This window comes from Anastrepha ludens, chromosome 6, assembly GCF_028408465.1.
Source record: "Anastrepha ludens isolate Willacy chromosome 6, idAnaLude1.1, whole genome shotgun sequence".
NCBI lineage: Eukaryota > Metazoa > Arthropoda > Insecta > Diptera > Tephritidae > Anastrepha > Anastrepha ludens.
In genome coordinates this window covers 116672521-116698031 of record NC_071502.1, presented here as the reverse complement: position 1 = coordinate 116698031, position 25511 = coordinate 116672521, and the positions used below count along the sequence as shown (strand labels likewise).

Sequence of the window (25511 nt, the reverse complement as noted above, 5' to 3'; positions counted from 1 at the left end):
CGCATATTTATTCTACAATAAAAGCCGTAACACTACTACGTTGTGATGCGATACCAATCTACATTTTCACTGATAGCCAGAAGGCGATAAAATCCTTCACAAAGCAGGCGACAACCTCCGAGGTATCCATGTAATACCGCACATCTCTTAATGAGATGGTTGAGTCGTTTCACTTAAAAGTAATCTCGATTTGCTGTCCATTATGACATTGAGGGTAACGTTAGAGCCGACGACCTGGGGAGACTCAGCACCAAATTGATTGATGAGCACACAGACAATGACACAGGCATACCCTTGGAGACTTGTAAGTAATTTATTTTTGAGGAAACTGTAAGAGCAGCGAACGAAATATGGCGTAATGAAATTTATGTCATAACCACTTTCAACACTCTTTTAGCAGTTTTCAGACCACTCGTTCTTAACACATCAGTATCAATAATGTTTATAATGCTTAAATACTAAAGATTTTTTTTTAGATGTATCGAGCAGAACGTGATATTCTTAGTTCTATGGCTGTACAAACCTTTCTTTGTTTAACTAATTGCTTTCAAAACCAGGTAAAATAATTCCTCTTTAAAGCTAGCATACTTTGTATCTTTCCGCGCACAGTGCGGCCGATTCCCGAAAAGCTGGCCAAAACTCAAAAAATTAAGAAATTGATTGAAAATTTCTTACTCGGGGGTTGTCGGGGTCGCTGATTACGAATTTGATCTTAAAATTTTGAAAATCCACCCCCTTCCACCCCTATTGGCCACCCCCCCTCACGTGAAATAGCGTATATTCAAGAGCATAATCAAGATGCATGTAAATTTATATGTTTTCGGGGTCGCAAGGTAGCAAGTGGTAGCAACTGAATCTTGTTTTATTCAGTAACCATTACTTTTTTGAGTAACCTTTAATAGGTTTCAAAGCAGCATATGACGGCGTTGTATTACTATACAGTTTGAAAACTCAAATTTTATAAAAAAAATTGCAAAAAATGTATCTACGTATTGCTGCAGCTAAAAATTTTGTGTCGAGGTATTGATATGTACTAAAGATTTCTCGTATTTTACTAACCTTCCGAAGATGCTTCCATTTGGTTTTGTTCAATTTACTCCATTACAAAATCTTTCAAATGTGTACAACTTTCACTATTCATCGACAGTAATACGATGCTCAAACGAAGGCCACGTTGCGACTGAAAATACAGAGGATACTTAGGGTACAGGACGTTGCTATGAACGGTTTTCACTACTCAAGGCATTACTGTAGCCAACCCAAAGACAAAAAAACTCTATCTAGAAACTTTTTTTTTCGCCTTTTGGCCAGCTTTTTGGGAATCGGCCGCACTGTGCGACGCGTCAAACGCTCTTTTTTATTATCTGTCATATGATGCCATGGTAGGCACATAGGTAGTTAAGTAGGTAAGTAGGTAAGCAGGTAGGTAGAAGCGGCAGCCAATCTTTAAACCAACACACTTAGCCCGTTGCCGATTCATTGTGATACCACAGTAGCAGTTTCCCTGCTACTCCTCCTTTAAGTGCAAACCCCATAATCTGGCTTACACTTATATTCCTAAAGACTTCAAGTCGATGAGTCAAAGTATCTAAACTTAGTGGCATGCCACGCGGTATAGTAACAGAGAAGATGTCTGACAGACTCTTCTTCCTCCTCATTCTTGCAGCTTCTGCATTAGTCGAAAGGAGGTACGTTCAATCTTTAGAATTTCAGCCTGAAAAACGCTACAGTGATTAGAAAAACGAGGAGAAAAGTCGAGCCTAATTCGATGCTGCTTTGAGTTCACCATAACTTTTCGTAAAATTGATGTAAATAATAGGACTATGAATAAGTTCGTGCGGTTTTTTTTCGAAATTTGAAACTTTATTGACGTAAAATGGTTACAAATTTAATATTCAAAATATTGTCCATCGCTTACTACTACTTTTTCCCATCTTTCTGGCAATTCACGGATTCCCTTTGTGAAAAATTCGGTCGGTTTTGCCGCAATCCACGAATCGATCCATTTTTTGACTTCATCGTAATTACGGAAGTGCTGGTCAGCCAGGCCATGTTGCATCGATCGGAAGAGATAGTAATCGGATGGCGCAAGGTCTGGACTATACGGCGGGTGGGGTAGGACATCCCATTTGAGCGTTTCTAAGTATGTTTTGACCACTTGTGCAACATGTGGCCGAGCATTGTCATGTTGCAAAATAACTTTGTCGTGTCTCTCGGCGTATTGCGTCCGTTTTTCTCGCAGTGCTCGGCTCAAACGCATCAATTGTCGTCGGTAGACATCCCCCGTAATCGATTCATTCGGTTTCAGTAGCTCATAATACACAACACCCAGCTGGTCCCACCAGATACACAGCATAACCTTCAGGCCATGAATATTCTGCGCCGACGTCGATGTTGAAGCATGGCCAGGGTATCCATACGTTGCCCGACGTTTTGGATTGTCGTAATGGACCCACTTTTCATCGCCAGTCACAATTCGATGCAAAAAACCCTTTCTTTTGTGCCGTTGAAGCAGTTGTTCGCATGCCATAAAACGGCGTTCAACGTCTCTTGGCTTCAATTCATACGGCACCCAATGGCCTACCTTTCGGATCATTCCCATGGCTTTTAAACGTTTGGAAATGGTTGATTGATCAACTCCCAAAGTTTTTGCAACCTCTTCTTGCGTTTGAGCCGGATCTTGATCGAGCAATTCCTCCAATTCGGTATCCATGAACTTTGGCGGCGCACCCTCGCGTTCTTCGTCTTCCAAGCCAAAATCACCACTTTTAAAGCGTGCAAACCACTTCTGGCACGTTCGCTCAGATACAGCATGCTCACCATAAACTTCCACCAAGATACGATGACTTTCGGCTGCTTTTTTCTTCATATTAAAATAATGAAGAAGAATTCCCCGCAAAAACACATTATTTGGCACGAAATTCGACATTTTCAAGTGTGGTAAAAATATTGTTGTTTACGCTTCAAATAAAAAACTTATACTGACGTTTGTGCCTTACGACAGTAGCTCTCCAATGAATGTTTGGAAATGTGGATCGATGGAATAATAATCAAGTTACGCCATCTGTTGTAAAACCGCACGAACTTATAAATAGACCTATTTAAAAAAAAAATAGACCTTATATATGTATATAATTGGCGCATACACCCTCTTTTGGGTGTTTGGCCGAGCGCATCCTTCTATTTGTGGTGAGCGTCTTGATGTTGTTCCACAAAAGGAGGGACCTACAGTTTCAAGCCGACTCCGAACGGCAGCTATTTTTTATGAGGAGCTTTTTCATGGCAGAAATACACTCGGAGGGTTGCCATTGCCTGCCGAGAAAACTTTTTCTCAATATTTTGATCTTTTACCGAGATTCGAACCGATTCGAAAAATTGCTATATCTCGCTCAATTTTGCTCCGATTAGCCTGAAATTTCGGCAGATCGTTGCAATAGCGTCAGGCTTTCCAGACATGCAAAAATGATAAAAATCGGTAGTCAAACAACTAAACTGTCAAATCTCCTCTGAAGAATTGCTGTAACTCTCTCAATTTTGCTCTTATTGGCCTGAAACTTTGACATATTACCATCCAAAAGAAGTGCTATAACTCGTTCAGCTTAGCTCTGATTGGCTTGAAATTTCGGCACGTAATTGCAGAAGCTCCAGCCTTTCCAAATATGCAAAAACCATGAAATTCGGTACTGTACATCGCCCGTGCCGGATATGGCTTTTCACCCGTTAGCCCTTCCTAATTATTATAATAAATATTTATCTAAATACTTCTCCAAAATGTTTTCGCTCTCTATTAAAGTAGTTTTGGGGTTTCTTAAACTAAATAATAAGAATATTACGGTGATTAATTTTCTGAAATTGGTTATATCAAGATATATATCGTTTATTTTATACAATTTGTGTTGCCACATTTTCAAACTGAAACTCTCGCGATTCATTGACCAACAAAAATTCAAAAAAATGCAAACATACAACATCGCATACAACAATGTTTCTACCGGTGTATTTTTCAATTATTGTTTGTAAATAATAAAATATCAACAGTGAGAGCAACAAAATACTTGCCATCAATGCCACGTATGCACGAACGAATAGTAAAAATAAAATTTTGTACGAATATAAGAAAGCAACAAAAGCAAATAAAAGTATCAATACGCAAGGACGATGGCCGAGAGTGGCAAAAACCAAAACAAAAAAAAAACATTTTAAGCAAATAAAAACATACTATTGGCAACAAGTAGCAATGTCGCAGTATTGTCAACGCCGACCGATGGTCAGTGGCCAGTATAAAAGCTATTGGAATGCAGCAATAAATGACGGTCAAAGCGATTCATGCATTAAATTAAAATAAATAAAATATTTTAAATTTTTTAGTGCTACTCTGTGAGCAGTCAGGTACAAACGGAGTACACTGCTCCAGCTCTTTTTTATTAAAATATATGTATATGTATAATAAATATAAGTTTAATGTCACCGAGTATTCAATTACGAGTATTAATATTATTGTGTGACATGTTGCCTTTGAGCGGGGCCTATGTAATGTTAATATAAAAATATTATACGTTACACATAAAAGAAATAAATTTAAAAAAACAATTTAAAAAATTAAAAAAAAATAGAGAAAACAAGCAGGAATTTTTCATAAAAAGAAAACAGAAGAAAAAACATTTAATAAGAATGTATTTATTTTTATTTTATAACACAGAAACTTACAAACATATATTCATATTACTACTAAGCCTACTTTAGGGCACTCAACTTTTGATTACTAATCACTCTTTTCACTTCCACTTCACGTCCAACCCAAATACGCTTCCACCGAAGCATAGATACCTTCACTGTATTCATCCTCCTCATCGTAACTATGCCCCTCCTTTGCTTTGCCCATGCCATCTAAAAATATTACTTTTGTCAAGAAATTATAAAAAAAACTAGTTTAATAATATATATTCGATTTGAATAAAATACAACAACATAGCATCCATTTATAAATAAGTAAGTACGAGTATTTACAAGTGCACGAGTGCACACGAGATGCAGTGAGTACACAACAGTGATCACAAATACATAGAGTGCGTGTTGGGTGTGAGAGAGTGCAGAGGGCAGAGTGAGAGAGACATGGAGAGTGTGGAGAAAATGCTAAAGTTGTTTACTTGCACTATCGGGCCGCTGTTGCGGTGGTGGTAACTTAAGATCGCGATGTGGTGGATAACTTATATTTGCCGGCAAGTGTGGCTGATAGACGATTGTTGGGAGACTGATGGGGAGAAAAGGGAAAATGCGAAGAGAGTTGATAATTGTGGGTGGATATACGAAAAAATATGTCACTTCAAGGGAGTTAAAAACAAATTATCTGGCAAACCTTGATCTATTCGCATTCTTAGCCTCCTTTACTGCAGCGGAAATGTTTTCCTTTTCCCTCTTATTGATCGACTCCGCATTGACGGCTTCGAGTATCGGTGTCAAGCTTGACTCCTCTGCATTATCATTATCTTTTCGTTTGCGATCCTCCATATATTGTCTGATTAGGAGATCTAATTTGTCTTCAATATTGCAGACCTAAAGCAATGAAAATGATTTAACAGTGAGTAAAGAATCAGATAAATTTTAATGGACAGATAATAAATAATAGACAATAGGTATTAGATTATAGATAATAGATAATAGGTAATAGATAATAGATAATAGATAATAAATAATAGATAATATATATTAGATAATGGATAATAGATAATGGAAAATATGCAGATGAGAGATAAAATAATAGGACTATGAATAAGTTCGTGCGGTTTTACAACAGATGGCGTAACTTGATTATTATTCCATCGATCCACATTTCCAAACATTCATTGGAGAGCTACTGTCGTAAGGCACAAACGTCAGTATAAGTTTTTTATTTGAAGCGTAAACAACAATATTTTTACCACACTTGAAAATGTCGAATTTCGTGCCAAATAATGTGTTTTTGCGGGGAATTCTTCTTCATTATTTTAATATGAAGAAAAAAGCAGCCGAAAGTCAACGTATCTTGGTGGAAGTTTATGGTGAGCATGCTCTATCTGAGCGAACGTGCCCGAAGTGGTTTGCACGCTTTAAAAGTGGTGATTTTGGCTTGGAAGACGAAGAACGCGAGGGTGCGCCGCCAAAGTTCATGGATACCGAATTGGAGGAATTGCTCGATCAAGATCCGGCTCAAACGCAAGAAGAGGTTGCAAAAACTTTGGGAGTTGATCAATCAACCATTTCCAAACGTTTAAAAGCCATGGGAATGATCCGAAAGGTAGGCCATTGGGTGCCGTATGAATTGAAGCCAAGAGACGTTGAACGCCGTTTTATGGCATGCGAACAACTGCTTCAACGGCACAAAAGAAAGGGTTTTTTGCATCGAATTGTGACTGGCGATGAAAAGTGGGTCCATTACGACAATCCAAAACGTCGGGCAACGTATGGATACCCTGGCCATGCTTCAACATCGACGTCGGCGCAGAATATTCATGGCCTGAAGGTTATGCTGTGTATCTGGTGGGACCAGCTGGGTGTTGTGTATTATGAGCTACTGAAACCGAATGAAACGATTACGGGGGATGTCTACCGACGACAATTGATGCGTTTGAGCCGAGCACTGCGAGAAAAACGGACGCAATACGCCGATAGACACGACAAAGTTATTTTGCAACATGACAATGCTCGGCCACATGTTGCACAAGTGGTCAAAACATACTTAGAAACGCTCAAATGGGATGTCCTACCCCACCCGCTGTATAGTCCAGACCTTGCGCCATCCGATTACTATCTCTTCCGATCGATGCAACATGGCCTGGCTGACCAGCACTTCCGTAATTACGATGAAGTCAAAAAATGGATCGATTCGTGGATTGCGGCAAAACCGACCGAATTTTTCACAAAGGGAATCCGTGAATTGCCAGAAAGATGGGAAAAAGTAGTAGTAAGCGATGGACAATATTTTGAATATTAAATTTGTAACCATTTTACGTCAATAAAGTTTCAAATTTCGAAAAAAACCGCACGAACTTATTCATAGTCCTATTATAAAATATAATAAAACGTAATATATTTTCATGCAGAATTGCTTGTCCCCCATCGCCCGCGTCCCCAGGTGACGGATCGGGGGCCTTGTAGACATGCGAGGTAGATGGGAAATAAAATACCACCTGCGAACAAAAACAAGCACACACCTGCTTGGAGGTGAAGATAAATAACCTTTCAGCAAGCTAGGGTAGGCGGACTAGTAACCTTCCTAACTGAAACTTCTTTTGCTAACGAAAAAAATCAAATCAATCGACGATAACCTTCGACTATCGTATTAGGACTGTGATTGGATTCTGGAATGTACGCTTAGAAAAAGGGATGACAATGTCACTAGGCTGGCCTGTATTGAGTGGGCCTCCTTCCAAAAAGTGGGCCGAGAAGTGGGTAGACCACGTAACATCTTGAGGTGCTCAACAGAAGCTGAAATGAACTCTCTTGGTCTTACGTGGAAGGAACTGAGATATGTAGCTCAAAAGCGTGCCCGTTGACGAAGAGACATAGTTGATGCCCTCTGCTCCAATAGGAGTTACAGGAAAAAACTATAATAATATAATAACTTACTTGTCTCTCCACCTTCACCACTCTGGAAGCCAAACAAATTTTAGTGGCATCTTTTATTTTTGGCGCACGCTTACCGCCCAATATAAGATCCAATCTAAAAATATAAATGAAAGTAAAATAAATAAATGATATAAGCAAAAGAAATATGAAAAACGTTGGATTATTTCAGAACTAATTTTTATATTAATCACAGCTCGTTTGCTAATGTAAATGGAGTTAATATTTTGTTTAATTATTTAGGTATTTTTGGAAACTTTTTTTAGTTTTTACTACATATTATTAAATAAAAGTTTTTTTCCAAAAATTCAATTATTATATATTTAGTATTTTCTGCATACCTCGCATGTATGTTTTTCACCCGCATTAATAGGTCCGCATGCCCAGCCGCATACTGCTCCAGTACATCCTTCACATCGTAGGGCTTTAGAGCTTCTTTGAATTTTCGGCGTGAGACCATGAATTTCAGCTATGCGAGTATGTTTGAAAAGAAAAAATAATAATAAAAAATAAAAAAAAAAATCAAATTTAAAATAAAAAACTAAAAATGAAATCAGAATGATTTTTTAAGTTTAAAAATCCCACACAAAACATTGAAAAACAAAGGAAAGCAAAACAAGTTTTTCGTTTAAAAGCTTTAAAGTAATAAGCAAACTTAATCTTAATCCACACTCACCATTCTTATAAACCTGATAGCAATTTTATGTTTCTTCAGCAGTGTGTTGCATTTTGGCGTATAGTCTTCATCTGCAGAGAAAAATACTTTAAAACTAAATGTTTTTATGAAAAAAGCTGCTTACCTGTGCTCTCCACAGATTTGTCATTGAATACCGAGAGATAACGTCCCGACTTCGCTGACTCAATATGCAAAATATCGGCTGGATAATGTATGGTTTGGCTGCGGCGACGGCGACTAGGCAGACGTCTCAATGGACTTTGAACTTTGAAGCTGGCGGGAAAGAAGTGTGAATTCAATTTTTTGCAAATTTTAATTCGAATTTCTCAAAGCTATTCTACGATGAAGTAGTAAACCGCTGACTAAGTTTTCTAAAATCAGCTAACCACAGTCATATAAAAAGGGTCTTACATCTCTATTACAATTTAGGTATGCGTGAACGCCCTTGACTAGTGAGAGAGTTAAAAATTCCAATTTTCATAAACATAAACTTCACTCACGAGCTAGTCGGGCTTGGCATCTGTATTGGTATTTCATGGATTTTCCAAGTAGCTACCGCTGTGGAGTTCTCATCAGCCGCATAGTAGCGCCAGGCGGCTTGAATCAATCCGGCAGCTGGCTGGAAACGGCTAATCATATGTTTCTGGCGTTGTTGCTGTTGAACTTTCAAAGCGAAACCGCTACCCAAAATGCCCTAAATGGTAGCAAAATATCTAAATAATGAAATCAAGTGAAAGTAAAAGCTGGGTTTTTGGACTCACCGCAGGCAGCGCAAAGAACGAGTAGCTCAGCAAAGTAACAATGGAACCGATAACTTTGCCCTGCCAGGTGATTGGCACTGAGTCACCATAGCCAATAGTGCACATTGTTATCTGACAGAAAAAAAAACTGAAATTACATTCTTCAATCTTCACGATACTAAGCTCTGCACACCACTTACCACACCCCACCACAAAGCTTTGCCAAAATTGCTAAACTGCTCATTCACATCCCGTTCAACTAAGTAGACCAGAAAGGCGGAGAACGTCAAGCCGAGAAAGCCGATATAAACCGAGGTGAGTAGTTCCTGAACATAAAGAGAATTCATAAGAAACAAGCCAACCCAAAGCTCTGCCCACTCACCTGTCTGTGCGCATAGACAACACTACCCAAAAGTTTCCAGCTACCGCCGCGTCGATCGATGCGCAGCATTCGTAAGATCTGAAAGAATCGCAGTGCACGCAAAGTGCTGGTAGCAAAAACGCGCCGTGGCGCACCCTGCCCCAAAGCGATCACTGAAGCGGCGATGGTAATAGTATCTGTAACGAAAAATTTGCAAATACAATAAAAACGCAAACAGCAATAACTTTCGAACGCTTGTCACCAACCTATGACGCAAAATGTGCCAGTCATAAACTTTATGCGGCCCAAGAAGCCCTGATAACGTGAGCGCACACCCGCCGACCATAACCTACAAGAAAGTCGAAAAGTTGTGAGAAACAGCCTTAAGATACCGAAGGAACTAAACTACCTACCGCACTGCGAACTCCAGTGTGAGCCAAAGCACCACCAGCACCTCCATGCGATATAGCGAAAATGATGCCCCGCTCTCAAACTCGGGGATTGTGGCGAAAATGCTTAAGGCTAGACAGGTGAAAACCATAAAGAATCTGCGAGGCAAGCAGAAAGAGTGAAACATTAATGAACTCCATGAGCGAATGAAGGGCAATAGACTTACACCATAATGTGATAGCAAATGGCTACGAAACCACGCGGCCGCTCTAGAAAATTGTAGACACGCCCTTGTATGATCCGGTAACGTGCATCGCGTCGATGTGAACCGCGTGTGTAGTTAATGGATTGGAACAGCGACATTCGAGGTAAAACAAGACGCCTGTGTGTGGGCTTATATTTTTCTTTACATAATCTGTTCAAATGATAAATCGCATAAATTGAAATAAAATCATGGAATTACAGTTAGATTCAAAGAATTCTGCATAAAAACTACTAATATAAAATAAAGGTTCACTAGTTGTTAAAAGCTAAAATTTTTTTATTTAAAATATTTAAAAAAATGTGAGGAAATGGCACGCTGAGTGGCAGATAACGAAGTTTCGCACCGATGGTACAAAAAATCTGTCAACCTCGAGCCAGCATAGCTGACATTCAGTTGAGAAAACTAGAAGGTTTTTTCCAAAAATAAAAGTAATGGTAATAAAATTCCACTAAAATCTCATAGAAGATCCGAAAATTTCATTAAAAAAACTTACACCCGCTTAAGTGCCAACTTTCTGCCAATACTCGGCGAGTTTGTCCATATTGATGCGAAGTCGAAAGTAGCGAAACGCGTACTCACGGTGTTTTGAATTCAATGGGAATTGGAAAAAAAGCTTCTTAACCGGCTTGCAACACTGAAAGATCTTCAGTAGTATTGAACATGACTAAGACGGGCTCTGAGGGTTACTACAATCCACAAGCGAGCTTGGCAGGCTGAGAGAGGCTGCAGATGAACTAAACTGATGTTACCTGTCATGTCCGATCAACTGTCGCAAAACCTCCTGTCATTAAGCTGAAGGGAGTGCAGACAGCTGGTTGGACTGATGACGGGCCACTTTCTCTGGGCGAAGCACATGAAAAGGGTGGGCATCTCAGACAGTGTACTCTGCCCAGCTTGTGAAGAGGAGGATGAGACGGCGGAACACTTCTTGTGCGTCTGCCCGCCTTCGCTCGAATCAGGTTTGAGGTTTTTGGCACTGATGTGTTAAGAAGCGACCACCACCTTGGCTCCTTGGTACCACAAGATCCACTTTTATTTCTTTGGAGATCGGGTAGATTTAAAGAAAATTAGAAGGGAATCCAAGTGTAGTACAATGGACTTGATTAATGTCTGAGTGCTGCACTTGCTAGTTGTCCCGACAAAAACAAAATTTGAACATATATATGTAGGTTTGGCAGTTAAATGGAAGACGCACAGACGTATTCTCGAACTGTGATAGTGTATAGAGGGCAACTTCGTAAAGCTATACCAGGACCATTAGTAAGACATATTTGGCGAACAGATCAAGCGTGCCCATTAAGCACACCAAGTGGAGCTAAATCCGTCTCCAGACCTCCCTCTTCCTCTGCTACCAGCAACAGATACATAGACTACTTTCAGAGCTAGAGTCTTTATATTCCTGCCGACCCAGACAGTTTACAGACATACATTAAACGGCATTCATCGGGAGTCTTTTATCACCTTCCTAAACTCCCGACCACCGAATGCTGTCATCAGAATTCAATCACCACCCATCGCAAACGAAGAGCTTCAACTACATCGTGAGACTGGCGTAACATTGCGTTCTGTATATTACAGCAGGTTAAACACCTACCTATCCAAAATCGACCCTGACATACTCAATATATGTCAGACATGTGAAAGTGCCATGCACGATACTAAGCACCTTTTCGTATACCCAATTAAACCCGCTAGGTATACTACTAGAAAGATAGACGATGACGATCGGTGACTATACCGCACTGGCAGATTTTGATGAACTGGTACAACAACAACAATCTATCCAGTGGAGCCGCTGGATTTTTATTCACTGCACCATTTCTATATTGAACAGTTCATTTTCTATCGTCTGCGATATTTTCTGTCACCCTTACATAGGTCTAAACCTTTTCCGCAGAATCTTTCTCCCGAACGCTCTAAGTGACGCATGTTGAGGGCCTTGTAGAGTGTTAGTTTTGTTCGTAGCCCAAAGCAGCACTTATTGGCAAGATGAATCTTAGTTGGATTTCAAAGCTGACATTATTATTGGCGATAATGCTGGTTTCTAAATAAACTTCAAAGTTATCACTATCAATAGTGTTGTGGGCGCCGATAGACGCGTGCTCTGACTGCTTGTTTGACGACAGGTGATGCTTCGTCTTGCCATGATTCAGTGCTAGACACATTACGCCTTCACCCTAGGTTTTTCAATCTAAAATCAACTGAGAAATAATTTCTTCCAAATCGCCAAAGGAACGTTAAATTTACACAGGCAATTTTTTCGACGCTCTTCCTCACATTTAAGTATTTTAAGAACAACTTCTACAATCTAGAAATGGATCTTTAGGGTAGACCAAGTGGAACTACCAACGGTTTACATGTGGTTGGATATTTGGAAAAAAAGTTTTGTTTTTCAACATTATCCTCTACTCTCTTGCGTAATAACTGTCAAGAAAGTAAATATTTGCTCCGATAGCCAAGCGGCAATTAGGGCTCAGGGCTAAATGGGACCGATGCATTCGAAACTGCTCAAGGAATGCCTTACTTCACTTTCGATCGCCGCCGAATTCTTTCATATGAGGCCGATCCGTGTACCTGGTCATAGCGACATTGCGATAAATTGCGAAACGTATTAGCTGGACAGACAAGGGACCTGCTAGGTAGTGTTGCCACGAAAGAAAAGGATCGGGATCCCGTTGACAGCGCTCTACTCCTGGAACGATAGGCTTCGCGTCAGCTCAGCGAGCGCTGGACAATTACACAAACTTGTAAACTCGCGAAATCTCTCCGGCCACGTGTAGATCGGAGGCGTTCGAGGGATCTTCTTAGGATGACAAAATCTTAGCTTTCAAATTTCCTTACAGATCACCGCGAGGTATGCATGCCACGAGACTTAGAGACTCCTTTTTGTGTCAGCTGTATAGAGGATGAGGTGGAATCATCTCAGCACCTTAACCTTAGCTGGCTTGCTCTCGCAGGACTAAGATTTAGGCATCTTTATTCTCACTTCTTTCCTATGTAATCCACGAATACTCAAATTTCTTTGTCCTAGTTGGAGAGTACGATTTTTCAAGATTTTTGTTTCATCGGTAACACCTTCGCCCCAAAAGTCTTTTCAGAAAATAGTGGAAAAGAGCTTGATTTAGAAAATATGCTAGATGACACCACGCCTTTCTCAAAAAGAAATGTCGTCATACCCTCAATGGCAGGCAAACCAATCTTAGCCTTCTTCCCGAATTCGAACTTTCCTGTCTTTTCAATGGCCTCTGAGATTTTGTGATGAATCCATGTTGCGTCCATGGTAAATGAAAATTTGAAACGCTATAGAATTCTTTGAAATGGAAGTGAAGCGAATTGAAGTAGTTCAGTTCACGCACTTTCACTTGACCTTCGCTTCGTTCCGCAGGTTTTAAATATGATTGACGTACGATACCACTTGCAAAAATTATAAATCTTCCGATTGGGTGATTAATTTTGCACCACTTTAACACCTATAGCACATATACAACACAAGACAAAAACCTCGAATGTGTACGATGGAAGAATCTTGTCGAGGTCCTATGCTTCCGAACTGACTGAACAAGGATACAAAAAAAAATAAAAAACTTTATTTATTCTAAAAAATGTTCTTATATTCACTTGAAGTTTCTATAATCTTTTTTATTTTTTTGTTATTTTTGGTTATTTTCTCTTTATCAAATAGTTTCTATTAAACAGTTTTCATCTCACATTTTGCATTTTAAAGGCAGTTGCTTAGTAATTAGAATAAAAATTAGTTTTATGTGATTTTAAAAAAACTTGCCCCAATTTGAAATTCTTGTCATAAAACTTAAAAGTTTCATTATTTTCATCCATATAGTCGGGCATTTTGGTATAATTTCTACTATTTTTGCGCTTTGACGTTTAGCCTTTTTCTTTAATGCAAAAATTTTGCATTAATGAATTCTTTTCTTTTGAAAAATATTTCACTTATTTTTCGCAATTTCAACTCTTCAGGCCTTTCAACTCCTTTGAAGGAGCAAGCACAATTTTTTTAACAAAATCCGCTTTCACACACTCCAACCACTTTTTGCAAACTGTGTATATCTCCCAACTTCTTTACACTGTCTTCAGTCTTTAAAGTTCAATAGTAAAATGAACCTTCTTGAAGGTTACTTTTCCAGTCACCCCGTCAGTCAAAGGCCTCGCCTACAATAGAAATCTACGACTTTTCACACACCTTACTATCAAAGCCACTCTATTTTGATGTGTTGCCTTAACTCTATACAATTTTTATGACCCCACCAAGCCCGCCCGAAACCCAACGAAACCCGTCAAAACAGATAATTTCCATTTATTTACCCAGATCAATGAATACACGACATTAAAATGTTAAATTGAAAATAAGTAAGCAGTAAGCGTTTTGTTATATTCAATTTTTATCTCTTTTATGCAGACAATTATTTTTATGTTTATATTGCAAATAGTAGGCGAGTTCTGTACACAAAGGTTGGGTGGCGTTTGCTAGTTGAAACAAAAAATTCCATCTTGACAAATTAAATACATTTATAAATTTCCCTGCTCATCTGCTTGCATTTTCATTCTAATTTGTGTAAAAAAATTTTGTTTCTGGCAGAATTGATAATGCTTTTAATACTTCGATTTGGTCGTTTGTTTCATTGCTCGGTCAAGCAGATAGCAAACTGTCAACGCGTCAGAATGCTAGTCATAAATTTTTAATCAATGCAAATCATTTTATGACAGCGATGATACACCTTTCGAAAATTAAAACTGAAATTTTAATCGGCAGACGAACATACATGCGTAGCTATGCACGCCTAGGTAGGGCCTAGTCCAAAAAAATTTGATTGGCTGTTTAGCAAAAAAAAAAAAAAACACAAAAAAAGCGAATAGATGGCTCGAAAAATATGAATGCATTGCAAATATAAATATTTACATGTGTTATACAAAACGTTAAGAACACTAAAAAATGCTTACAGTGATGAGAAAAATAATGATTTTACATTAATTTTGTCCATGCCGCGATTGTGTTTACAGTTTGGTTTGGTTTAAACTATGGGGATTCACCAAATGCCTCAAATTACTAGAAACTTCAACTTGATTACTGCTAGGATGGACCAGTGCTCTCCTTCGTTAGACCCAAGTAGCTTATGCAGCCGCGCATTCTCTCAATAGAATATCGGGAGAGATGTAGCAGTTGGAAACTGCATATTGAAACGCTTCCCGAATTGTTTTATATTTGAAAGGAAAGTTTGGCGTGGGAGTCTTTTGCAAGGGACTCTCCATTCAACTGAAATTTAGTTTTAGGCTAGCAGGGTGCGGGAGCGCTTTCCAAGTCAAGAAGGAGACCGTCATTAAAGAAGCAGTCAATTGGCTGCTGACTATTGCAATACTCTTTAAGGCGTTAAACCATTCTAAAGCGTCAAAAGTTAATCTAATTTTAAGAATTTTTTATCAGAAAACAGTGAAAGACATTAAAACGTTTTTTATAAATCTTTATTGCCTATACTTTGGAGAGTAAAAAAATATATAATATTTTTTTAAATTAATTTAAAACAAATACCAATTGAAAAGGTGCGGGACGGAACCTGTTCTAGTGGGAAAAGCATTCTTCTACAATTTTCAACCTTGGACAAGAGCAAAAATTTGTTTTACATTTCCAGAGCTAAACAAAAAAGAAATTACCTAAAAAATATATATTGCTTATTACAATTAGAATTTTTAATATCCCCTTTTTTAAAAAATATCCATTTCTTCATTGCGTTTTTTTTAAATATTAAGCAAAATTTCTACTTTAAGCTATTTAATTAATTTAAGAGCTATTGGTATTTTCCTGTACTCTCCCTTTCTGCTTGATTTTGCTACGCCGTTTAAAAATTCTAGGTAGGCCCAAAGTGATTCAGCTATTGCCAATATTACAAAGGCCTCAGGAGCTGTCAATAGAGCAATGAAGCTGAGAATGCTAATGACATCATTCTCCGATCGAAGGCTGACAAATCCGCAACTCTCATTAGTGGTGGGTCTTCATTAGGAACGCACTATTCTATAGAAATCCATGTGGAGAGACTAAACGTAATTTCAAATAGAGACTGTTGAGGAAGAATCATTTCATCATACAAAAATCTTTGCTTGCTTTTAATTTCTTTCTCAATTATTGCTCAGCACTGTGCGTGGGAAACTTTGCTAGTCAAATAAACTTTTTTCGAATACAAATTTCTTTGTGCAAGGCACAGAAATCCAATGGACCAAAAAAACTCATTTTCTACACTCACGTACAAATTTACACTTGCACAGAACTGTGAATTAAAAAAATGTATATTAATTCAATAAAAATATTGAATTGAATTTATTGCAATTTTTGATTTTATATATTAAGAAATTTTTATAAATTTGAAATTGCAAAATAATTATATAAAAACTAATTACTTTTTTAGAAATTAAAACAAATTAAAAAAAAAATTTAATTAAAAGAGAAAACTAAAAAACTAATGTTTTAAATTTTAATAAAAAAATTTATTGAAAAAAGAAAATAAGCTCTTTAAAAAAGAAAGTTAAAACAGAAAATTAAAAAGAAACTGAAGAAGAAAATTAAAAGAAAGATTAAAAAAACAAATAATTTTTTTTAATTAAAGTAAATTAATTTATTTAATAAAAAAGATTAAAAAAATTGGTTAGGTGTTTATTTTAATTAAAAAAATGTAAGAATAAATTAATTTAATTAATAAAGAATACAAACATTAAAAAAAATTTAATTAACAAAATTAAAAAATATTTAAAAAACAAAAACAAATAATTTTTAAATAAAAAAAGGATTAGTTTAGGTTAGGTTATGGTGATAGTCGGTCTGCACGACCAACTCACTTAGACCTACAGGTCCGTTGTGATAATACTGTGCTACACGGGAACCTCATTTACCTTCCTTCGTGGAACCATTTTGTGGCTCTTATGAAACGTATAATTGATCCCAATCCCTAGCCAGACAACTCTGTAAGAGAATTAAAAAAGTATTTACCTAGACAACCTGCTCAGATTTTAGCTAGGGCTGGACAATTGCAAAGAAAGTGCTTAATTGTTTCTTCCTCTTCCTCATCTCTGCAGCTTCTGCAATATTCATGGGAGAAAACTCCTAGTCTTGAGGAATGCCTGCCAAATTGCCAGTGACCGGTTTAACAAGCCACGACCTTCGAGATATTGTCTCTTGAGAGACTAAGCAATCCCTTTGTTCTTTTCTTGTTTATTTGCGGCCTTAGTAGCCTAGCTGTTACACATGTATCTTCATCTCTCCATGACCTATTGGCCTCTTGGATAATGTTGTTTTTTTATTATTAGTTTACCTGTGGCCATGGGTATTCCAATGGTATTTTTATCACTGAGCAGTTGAAGAGCAGCACCTTTTCTGGCCAGCTCATCAGCCTTACAGTTTCCCTCAATATCTCTGTGCCTCGGAACCCAAATAAGGCTGACCATGAATACGACACTAATATCATTTAGGGCTGCCCGGCATTCCTGTGCAACCTTCGATCTGATTATAACCGCATTCATTGATTTGATGGCCGCCTGGCTATCCGAGAATATGGTATATTTATAATCGTTTTTGTTACGGCGTGCGTATTTAGATATGTAGCCACTTCTTTTATAGCTAGAACCTCTGCCTGATAGACGCTGTAGTAGTCTGGATACGTCTATCAGGCAGAGGATCTAGCTATAAAAGATGTGGCTACATATCTAAATACGCACGAACGGATACTTCCAGTCCTAATTCCTTCGAGAAAGCTCCATAGTCAACCTTATTGTCTAGCTTGAAACCACCTGTATAAAAATTTAATTCCCCCCTTCTCCATGGCCTTGGTGTCTGCCATTGCCTTCTTGACTGTATACTCGCCTTGAAGAGCCTTTCAAAGGTGAGTCTAGGGATGTGACTATTCAGAGAGTGCAAAATAAAAAAAAAGATTAAAAAAAATTTAAATAAAATAGAAAACAGATTTAAAAATATTAAAAAAAAAAGTAAATAAAAAAAATTTAAAGAGATTTAATGAAATAAAAAAAAAATTTAAAAAAATTTAAAAAAAGATTTAAGTAAATTAAAAACTGTTTTAAAAAAATAAAAAAATAAATAAAAAACAAAATTCAGTAAAATTAAAACAAAAAGATTTAAATAATATTAAAAAAAAAGAAAAACCATTAAAAAAAAAGGATGAAAGTAGTTTTTAATTTAAAAAAATCGAAAAAATTTAAGCCAAAAATAAAACATTTAAATAAATTAAAAAAAAAAAACTATTAAAAAAGATTAAAAACTAATTTGAAAAATTTTAATTTAAAAAAAATTTAAAGTAAAAAACAATAAAAAAACACTTTTAAATAACCAAAAAAAATAAAATTTAAAAAAATTCTTGTCAGAAGTGGGATTCGAACCCACGCCCTCAGAGAGGACCAGAAAGCTCCATATAAACCCGTTTCTTCTTAACAGGTAAGTTTGCACTTGAGTCTGGCGCCTTAGACCGCTCGGCCATCCTGACACTTAACACAACCGCGTCAAAGTGTGCATATATCCCCAGCGCCAGCATTTGAAGTAGAAACTCGTATACATTTGTATATGTAATATACTCGCACTTTGTATATAATATATATTTTTTGCTTAATCTGTTCCTAATTTCTATTGTATCTGTTGATATATGACTCAGAGCACACGTTGAATTTTGGCAATCAAGTGATAATAAACAGCTTAAGGTGTGTTGATAAAAATAAATTTAATTATCTAATTAAATAGCAAAGCGAATTGAGTTGCGTATATTTTTGGTGGCAAGAATTGTAGTGAAAAATATCTTAATTTAGTTTTTGTTTGTATAATAAAAAATAAAAAAAATTTAGTTTTGAACAAAATTAATTCTTGTTGTATAATAAGGTACTTAGAATTGGTCTTAAAGCATTTTTAAATTTATTTCTTAAAAAAAAAAATCCAAAAACTAACAGAAAAATATTTATTAAAAAAACAATCATATTTATAAAAATATAAAAAATAGTGGAATAGTGGATATTAAGTTTATATGGTTTTTTTTACAAAAAAATAAAGAAAGTTAAAAACAAAAAAATAAATAGTCAAAACTGCTCAAAATGTTGAAGTGCACAATACAAAAATATTTATTTAGGAAAATTTATATTTATTTAAGCGTATGGCGGCCACAGCTCTTCCCAAGGATATAGTTTTAAAATTCTTAGACTAAGGTCTATAAATAAATAAAATAAAATAAAATCCAATTTATTTATTTATATTAAAAACAGAAATATTATTTTTTTATAATTATTTTTACGGTTTTCCGAAGAATTCCCTTTACCTAGATTTACAATGTAATTCAATTTCAATTTAATTCAGTTAGTTATATTACAATCTTATTTTGAAAGTATTTCTTGGCCAAGAAACATCAATTAAATCGAAATAAATACACTGCACTAAATAACTAACAGGGACTACATGGACTTATTGTCAACTTTTGATCAACTTTTCGTTTCTTATTAAATTTGGTAATTTTTGTTTTATAAAATTATAGTTCACACTACAACAAAAGTAATATAAGACAATGTTTAGAGTTTAAAATTGTTTAAAATATTTAACATTTTTAAAAATGTTTTAATTTATTTTATTTTAATTTTTAAAATTTTTTTAAGTATTTTAAACGTTTCAACAGAATTTTTAGAATTCTTCTGGGTATGCAGATTAGAGCCCATTGAATTTTAATATAATAAAATGCAATTTTAAGTAACTACAAAATACAGTTTGCTTATAATTTATTGTCAAGTTTTCGGAGCTTAATTCTCACACCTGATAGTGAGTGATATGAATTCATTGCTTAGTGACTGAATAAATCCTTATATTTCGAATCTTTTACTTCGTAGTGGACTTCTTCTCAGAGAAAATGCGTACTTCAAACACATAAAAGCCTATGTGAATGGTGTCTGAGAAAAGTCAGTTGTATCTTTTAGAAATCTCTGACCAAGTACTTAGGTTTTTTGGATTTGAGTGATAAAGGCGTAAAGATTAATATGGTTTCAGAAGAGGGATATAATTTAGTTTATTACTAGGTGCTAAGCTTAGTAGAAAAATATATGTATGTGTATTCAGTGCAATGCAGCCAGTAAACCAAAAGAGCCTCCTGTAAAAACTTGGCCTGATGAAGCTTTCTTATTCTGAGTGTACATAGCTTTCCACCTATTATGATGAATTCGGCATTCGATATGCGGAAGGCTTTCTGGCAACTCTAAAGGATATTAGCATCGTCTTCAAGGTCAGTCTGGGTTCCGGGACATAGAGATATTGAAGGAAATCGCAAGGCCGATGAGATGGCGAAAAAGGATACTAATCTTCCACTGCTAGAAAACAAAGGCAATAGTGGACCTCCTATGGCAACTTGCAAATTAAGAATAAAAAAATAATATTCTCCAGGAGGTCAATAGGTCATGGAGAGCAGAAATACTGTGGCTGCAATTAGGTAAAAAAAAGTTCTGGAGCATTGATCAACTTCTCAAGAGAGAACAACTTGAAGTTCGCCGCTTATGTCACCGGTCATTGGCAGTTAGGTAGGCACTCTTCTAGGTACGAATATTGATGAATGAATCCTGAATGCTGCAGAAGTTGTAGAGGTAAGAAACAGTAGAACACTTCGTCTGCAATTGTCCAAACTTAGCTAGGAGTAGAGCAAAGTTGTTAGGAAAGTACTCATTTGACTCTCTTACGGAACTATCTGATGCTGGGATAAAACCTATACTACGGCGCATAAGAGTGTCTAAATGGTTCCAGGATAAATAGACACTGAGGTTTCCAACGGGCCTACATAGTCTAAGTGGGTTGGCTATCCTAACCCGACTGCCACAAGAACCTAACCTAACCCTAACATCCAATGTAATGAATACTAAACAAGAATCGAGTACTAGAAGTCTTTTGGGGAAGGCAGCTTTAACAGAAAAAAATAACTACAGAGAGGTTTCGAGATTATTTTGGTAATTTTGACCAATCGGCTATTTTTCAAAGAGCGATCTTTAGTGAAACTGGAGACAATATAGGGTTCTCTTAATTTAAATTTTAAAACTAATCTGCCTTTCTCTGTCTGACTGATTAGGATAATTCAAAGTGTCTTTCAGTTTTTTTGCTGCTCCACATCCAATTTTGATGAGAACATGCAAGCCACGTCTATAGGCAAATTTCTTCTATTTCTTTTGGAAACTAAATCTTTTGAATAAAGACAAGACACTATGTAGCCTTCTCTGCTGTTTTAAAAATCTCATTCACCCTTTCTTTAGGCCTTAAATGCAATCTAGTAACAGTTTGCAGTCGTTTAAAAATCGCGTTGATTTTTAAGATTTTTTTTTTTTTGCGCACGATGTTGAGGACGTTCTTTCATATAAAGCGTATGTTCAGAAGTCTTTTATATGGAAGAAAAGGTTGAATATTGTATTGTAGCAAAAAAAATTGTTAAAAATCAACGAGATTTTTGAATGACTTCCGACATATATTTTATTATAAACAAATTTAATGAGCTAAAGATTAATAAAGATTTTGTTTAGGCTAGGATAAATGGTTGGCCTTGCGATGGGCCCACTTCACTTCGTCCGTTGTGAAACAGAAGGAAAAGGACCAGTGAAAAAAGAGAAAAGGGGATTTGGATTAGAGGTTGACGATCAACAGTAGCTAATTACGTTCAAGATGTGTGATATTTAAACCCATAATATACGCAGGTGTAGCAAAAAAGTGATTAAGTAGTTGAACATTTTGATGATTTTTGAAATTTGTTAAATTTTTTATAAATTTTATACAAAGTTTGGAAGTTTGATTTGTGGTTTTTTTTTTAAATGAACTATATTTAAATAATAAGTGAACGAAAAAAATGTATCATGAAAAATATTGCGAATATTGTAAAAAGACAAAATGGCTTTGTGGGCACAAGTGTAAGTCGATTCGATTTTCCTGCAGTTCGAAAACAAATTCAAACATATATGATTTTATTAATGAAAATTCTTTTTGAAATATCTTATTAATGGGCTTGGAAAATCTTAATATATATTAATTATTTTCACACGTACAAAACAAATCTCCCATAACACCTCTATGAGCGCCATAAATCTTTCACACACACACCGGCTATTCTCATGAGCAGCATGAAACCAGATTACCATTACCACGTAACGGGTTAATACGACTCAAAGCGAGTGCGCCGTTATAAACAAAAATAAATCACTTGGTAATTTGGTGCGCCGAAAATTCCAACACAAAAGAATTGGAATTTAAGAAAAATCCACATATTAATTTGTCACTCTTATACAGGCCGTTTGCTGTGGATGCTCAGAGAGCCTACCAAGCGGTTGAATGTGAGTATGCGTGGTGGGACATGTTGGTTGGTTGTGGGTGTGTAGGCGACCGCAAAAGCCAGCAGACAGCAGATTAAAATGTTATCTTGGGGTATAAAATGTGCGACGGAAATGCTTTCAACGCATTACTTGACAAATTAAATAAATAGACAGACTGGTATTTTTTTTAAACTAAAAACTATTTTATCAAAATACAAAATGTTCAAATTTAGTAAACGTAAAATATTTTATAGAGAAAAATAAAATAGAATTAAAGGAAATATGAATTAAGGAATATTTTAAAAATTAATAAATCACATTTCAGCAAGTCAAAATTAATACCCTAATTAATGACTAAAAAAAGTAAACTAAATATTATCACAAAATAATCTATGGCTGTTAAATAATGAAAAAAAAGTAATCAAATGAAATGGAATTAAATTAGCCTGCAAAGCAAATAGCAAAAAAAGTACAAAAATTCAAAAACAATGAAATATCCAAAATCTAAAGGCACAAAAAATATAGAGACTTTTGTTGGTGTGAATACAAAGAGTTTTTCAGAAAATTTTTTTTTTAGAGAAATTTTATTTCAAATTAATTTAAGCAGTTAAAAAAAATTAAAAAAACGAAATTTTATCGGATTTTTTTTGAGCAACTGGATTTAGGATTTAACACAAAATACTTAAGCTTTAGATAGAAGCTTCAATAAAATTTTATTTTATTATTTTGTTATTTTTAAATCATCAAATAAATTTTTTTTATCCGACTATTATTAAATAAGTCAGTTACATAATCAGTTTCAAAAACTTCAAGAAATGAACGCTTAATTTATCTTCATATATAACAAATTTTCAGACCTCAATTTTTCCTACTTCGAGTGATAAAATTTCAGAAACAAATTTTCATTAAAAAAAAAAAATTACAAAGCTTTTAAAAATCAAGTAAAAAAAGTGAGTTTTTAAGCTCATAAACTATTGAAATATTGTAGATATTAAAATATTAAGAAAACCAATCGAACTGAGCAAAATTGCTTCAAAAATATTTAAAAAAATAAATGAAACACGTTTGAAATCAAAAAGTTCAAAAAAAGTACAAACAATTTTTTTTCAGTAGGCTTAAGGCCTAGCTGCTATAGCTGCTAACACAAATGGCTTATAAAATTTATTTTGTAAGTTAATTTTATATAAATATATAAAAAAATTGTTAAGAGTAAAATATTATAAATATGGAGGCTCTAGTTAAAATTTCCAAAACAACTTTGGAATTTTTTGGTTTATCAAACTACTTTCAATTACAATTATTTAGCAAATGAAAGTTTTTTATATATTGTAATTTATGCAAAAAATTGGGCTTAAAAAATTTTAAGTAGTAAAAATTAGTTTCACTTTTCTAATCATAATTTAAGTTATTTTTCAAATATACAGCTTAGAACTTAAATTTATAAATTAAAAAAAAAACCTAAATTAATCCATTTATTACTTTTCACAGAAAAATATCTAACTTATAGATTAAAACTTCGAAAAAAATTTGGTAGTTCCTGTTTAAAAAATTAATATTAAAAAAAAAAAAAATTTGTTTAATTTTTATGAAAATATTGTATGCTACATTAGTACAGAAAATTTTTATAGAGTGAAATACTCACATAAGCTATAAATTAATAAAAATGAGTGAGTTTTTTGCAAATTTTTTTTTTTTAATGTGATCAAATATTGTATATAATATATGTATAAAAGGGTTCTTTCATTTTTCTTAAAATAAGTACAAAAAATAACTAAAATTAAAACTTCAAAAAAATGGGGATATATTTTGGTTAAAACAAGAACAAATTTCAACAATTTCTTTCCAGTTGAATTAAAAAAAAAGCAAAATCATTAGTAAAATTATGACTTGCTACAGTAAAATATTGCAGCGGAAGTATTTTGTTCAAAAAACTAACAAATAAATCAATTTTTTTTCGAAAATTTTTCATAGAATAAGTTTCTGTTAGAAATAATTTAAAAGGAAGACCCAGTTAAATTTAAGCAAATTCAAAATCATTAAATTATTAAAAATAAAGAGTTAAAGTAAAATTATTACGCGCCACAGTAAAATATTGCAGCTGTAAGTGTATTAATATTTTCAAAAATTTGATTTATTACAAAAAAAAATTGCATTGAAAAAACGAAACATTTTTCATATGAAGTGCAAGTTATTTGTGGTCTTTAAATATACCTGGCCAACATCAAAGGCCAATTATATTTAGCTCACCAGTACTAGAACGCTTTCCGTGAGCATTCAACTTAGGCACTTAATATGATTTAATAAAAATTAGCATAAATTAACATCGCTTTACTCACCTCCTTCCAAAAGTCAAAAATTTCGCCCTCAGCACTTCTGAGATATGCGGCAGTCGTATGGAAACGTAGCGCGATTTTTCACCCCAATAAACAACTCTTCGCCAACTCAACTATTTCTGTTTACAATATGCACCCAATTTGCCACGCTTAAGAAACTTTACAAACGAAAAGAACAAAACAAAAACAGAAATACAATATATAAAAATATAAAAGCTTGCCTTACTTTCCCGAACTACTCACTTGTGTTGGTATTGAAAACGCAAAACTACAAAACGCCTTTCCCACCGACAAATTCTTATAATATTCTCAAAATGCTACAAGTCAATTGATTGGCGTCATCTAAGGCCATTAGTAACAGGCGAAAAAGACTCTCACCAAGTGCCTTAAGTCTTAACAACGAGGCGACGTGACGCGACGCGACGCAATGCCTCCTCCACACAGCCAGCCGGTCAGCCGTCCAGCCCAATCAGCCTTAAACACTAACAATCAGACGTTGAAATAGAAAACATAATAAAAATAAAAATTAAATAAATACGTACATGAAATATGTATTTAAATTTTCTAAACACAACAAAACAGTTGTAGTTGAAGAACAACAGCAACAAGATGACTCGTTGGAAAAAGAAAATACTAAGAGTACGCGTTAGTCCCACGCGCGTATTTGCTTGGAAAATTGTTGATTTTGTCATCGCCTTGTTGCTATTCTAGAGCACTTTATTTATTCTTTTTTTTGGCTTTGTCTGCGTTGTTTTGCGGTTGTCTGTAAAAATAAAATTAGCTATTTTTATGAGTAAAATATATGAAAAAATATGAGATGTATTTGTGG

At 35.1% G+C, this 25511-nt stretch overlaps 1 protein-coding gene and 1 non-coding gene across 4 annotated transcripts; both read right to left on the bottom strand.

Moving 5' to 3' along the window:
- Window positions 1-4656: 4656 nt before the first annotated feature.
- On the bottom strand, window positions 4657-25481 carry LOC128867858 (potassium voltage-gated channel subfamily KQT member 5-like). 3 transcript variants are annotated; one of them, XM_054109418.1, is made up of 16 exons: window positions 24926-25481; window positions 24686-24840; window positions 9996-10184; window positions 9793-9927; window positions 9646-9728; window positions 9401-9576; window positions 9219-9344; window positions 9040-9150; window positions 8779-8972; window positions 8403-8551; window positions 8279-8349; window positions 7944-8071; window positions 7606-7699; window positions 5357-5553; window positions 5148-5251; window positions 4657-4887 (listed from the first exon to the last, which is right to left on the bottom strand). In XM_054109418.1, exons 3-16 carry the CDS (start codon window positions 10130-10132, stop codon window positions 4787-4789), a joined length of 1806 nt encoding a protein of 601 aa, XP_053965393.1. In that variant the 5' UTR covers window positions 10133-10184; window positions 24686-24840; window positions 24926-25481; the 3' UTR covers window positions 4657-4786. The 3 variants fall into 3 exon arrangements, with proteins under 3 accessions (XP_053965393.1, XP_053965392.1, XP_053965394.1); XM_054109417.1 differs by having other exon boundaries at window positions 4657-4899; window positions 24926-25480; XM_054109419.1 differs by lacking the exon at window positions 5148-5251.
- On the bottom strand, window positions 18405-18529 carry Trnal-caa (transfer RNA leucine (anticodon CAA)). Its single transcript has 2 exons — window positions 18492-18529; window positions 18405-18449 (listed from the first exon to the last, which is right to left on the bottom strand). It is a non-coding gene; the product is annotated as a tRNA-Leu (tRNA).
- Window positions 25482-25511: the final 30 nt, after the last annotated feature.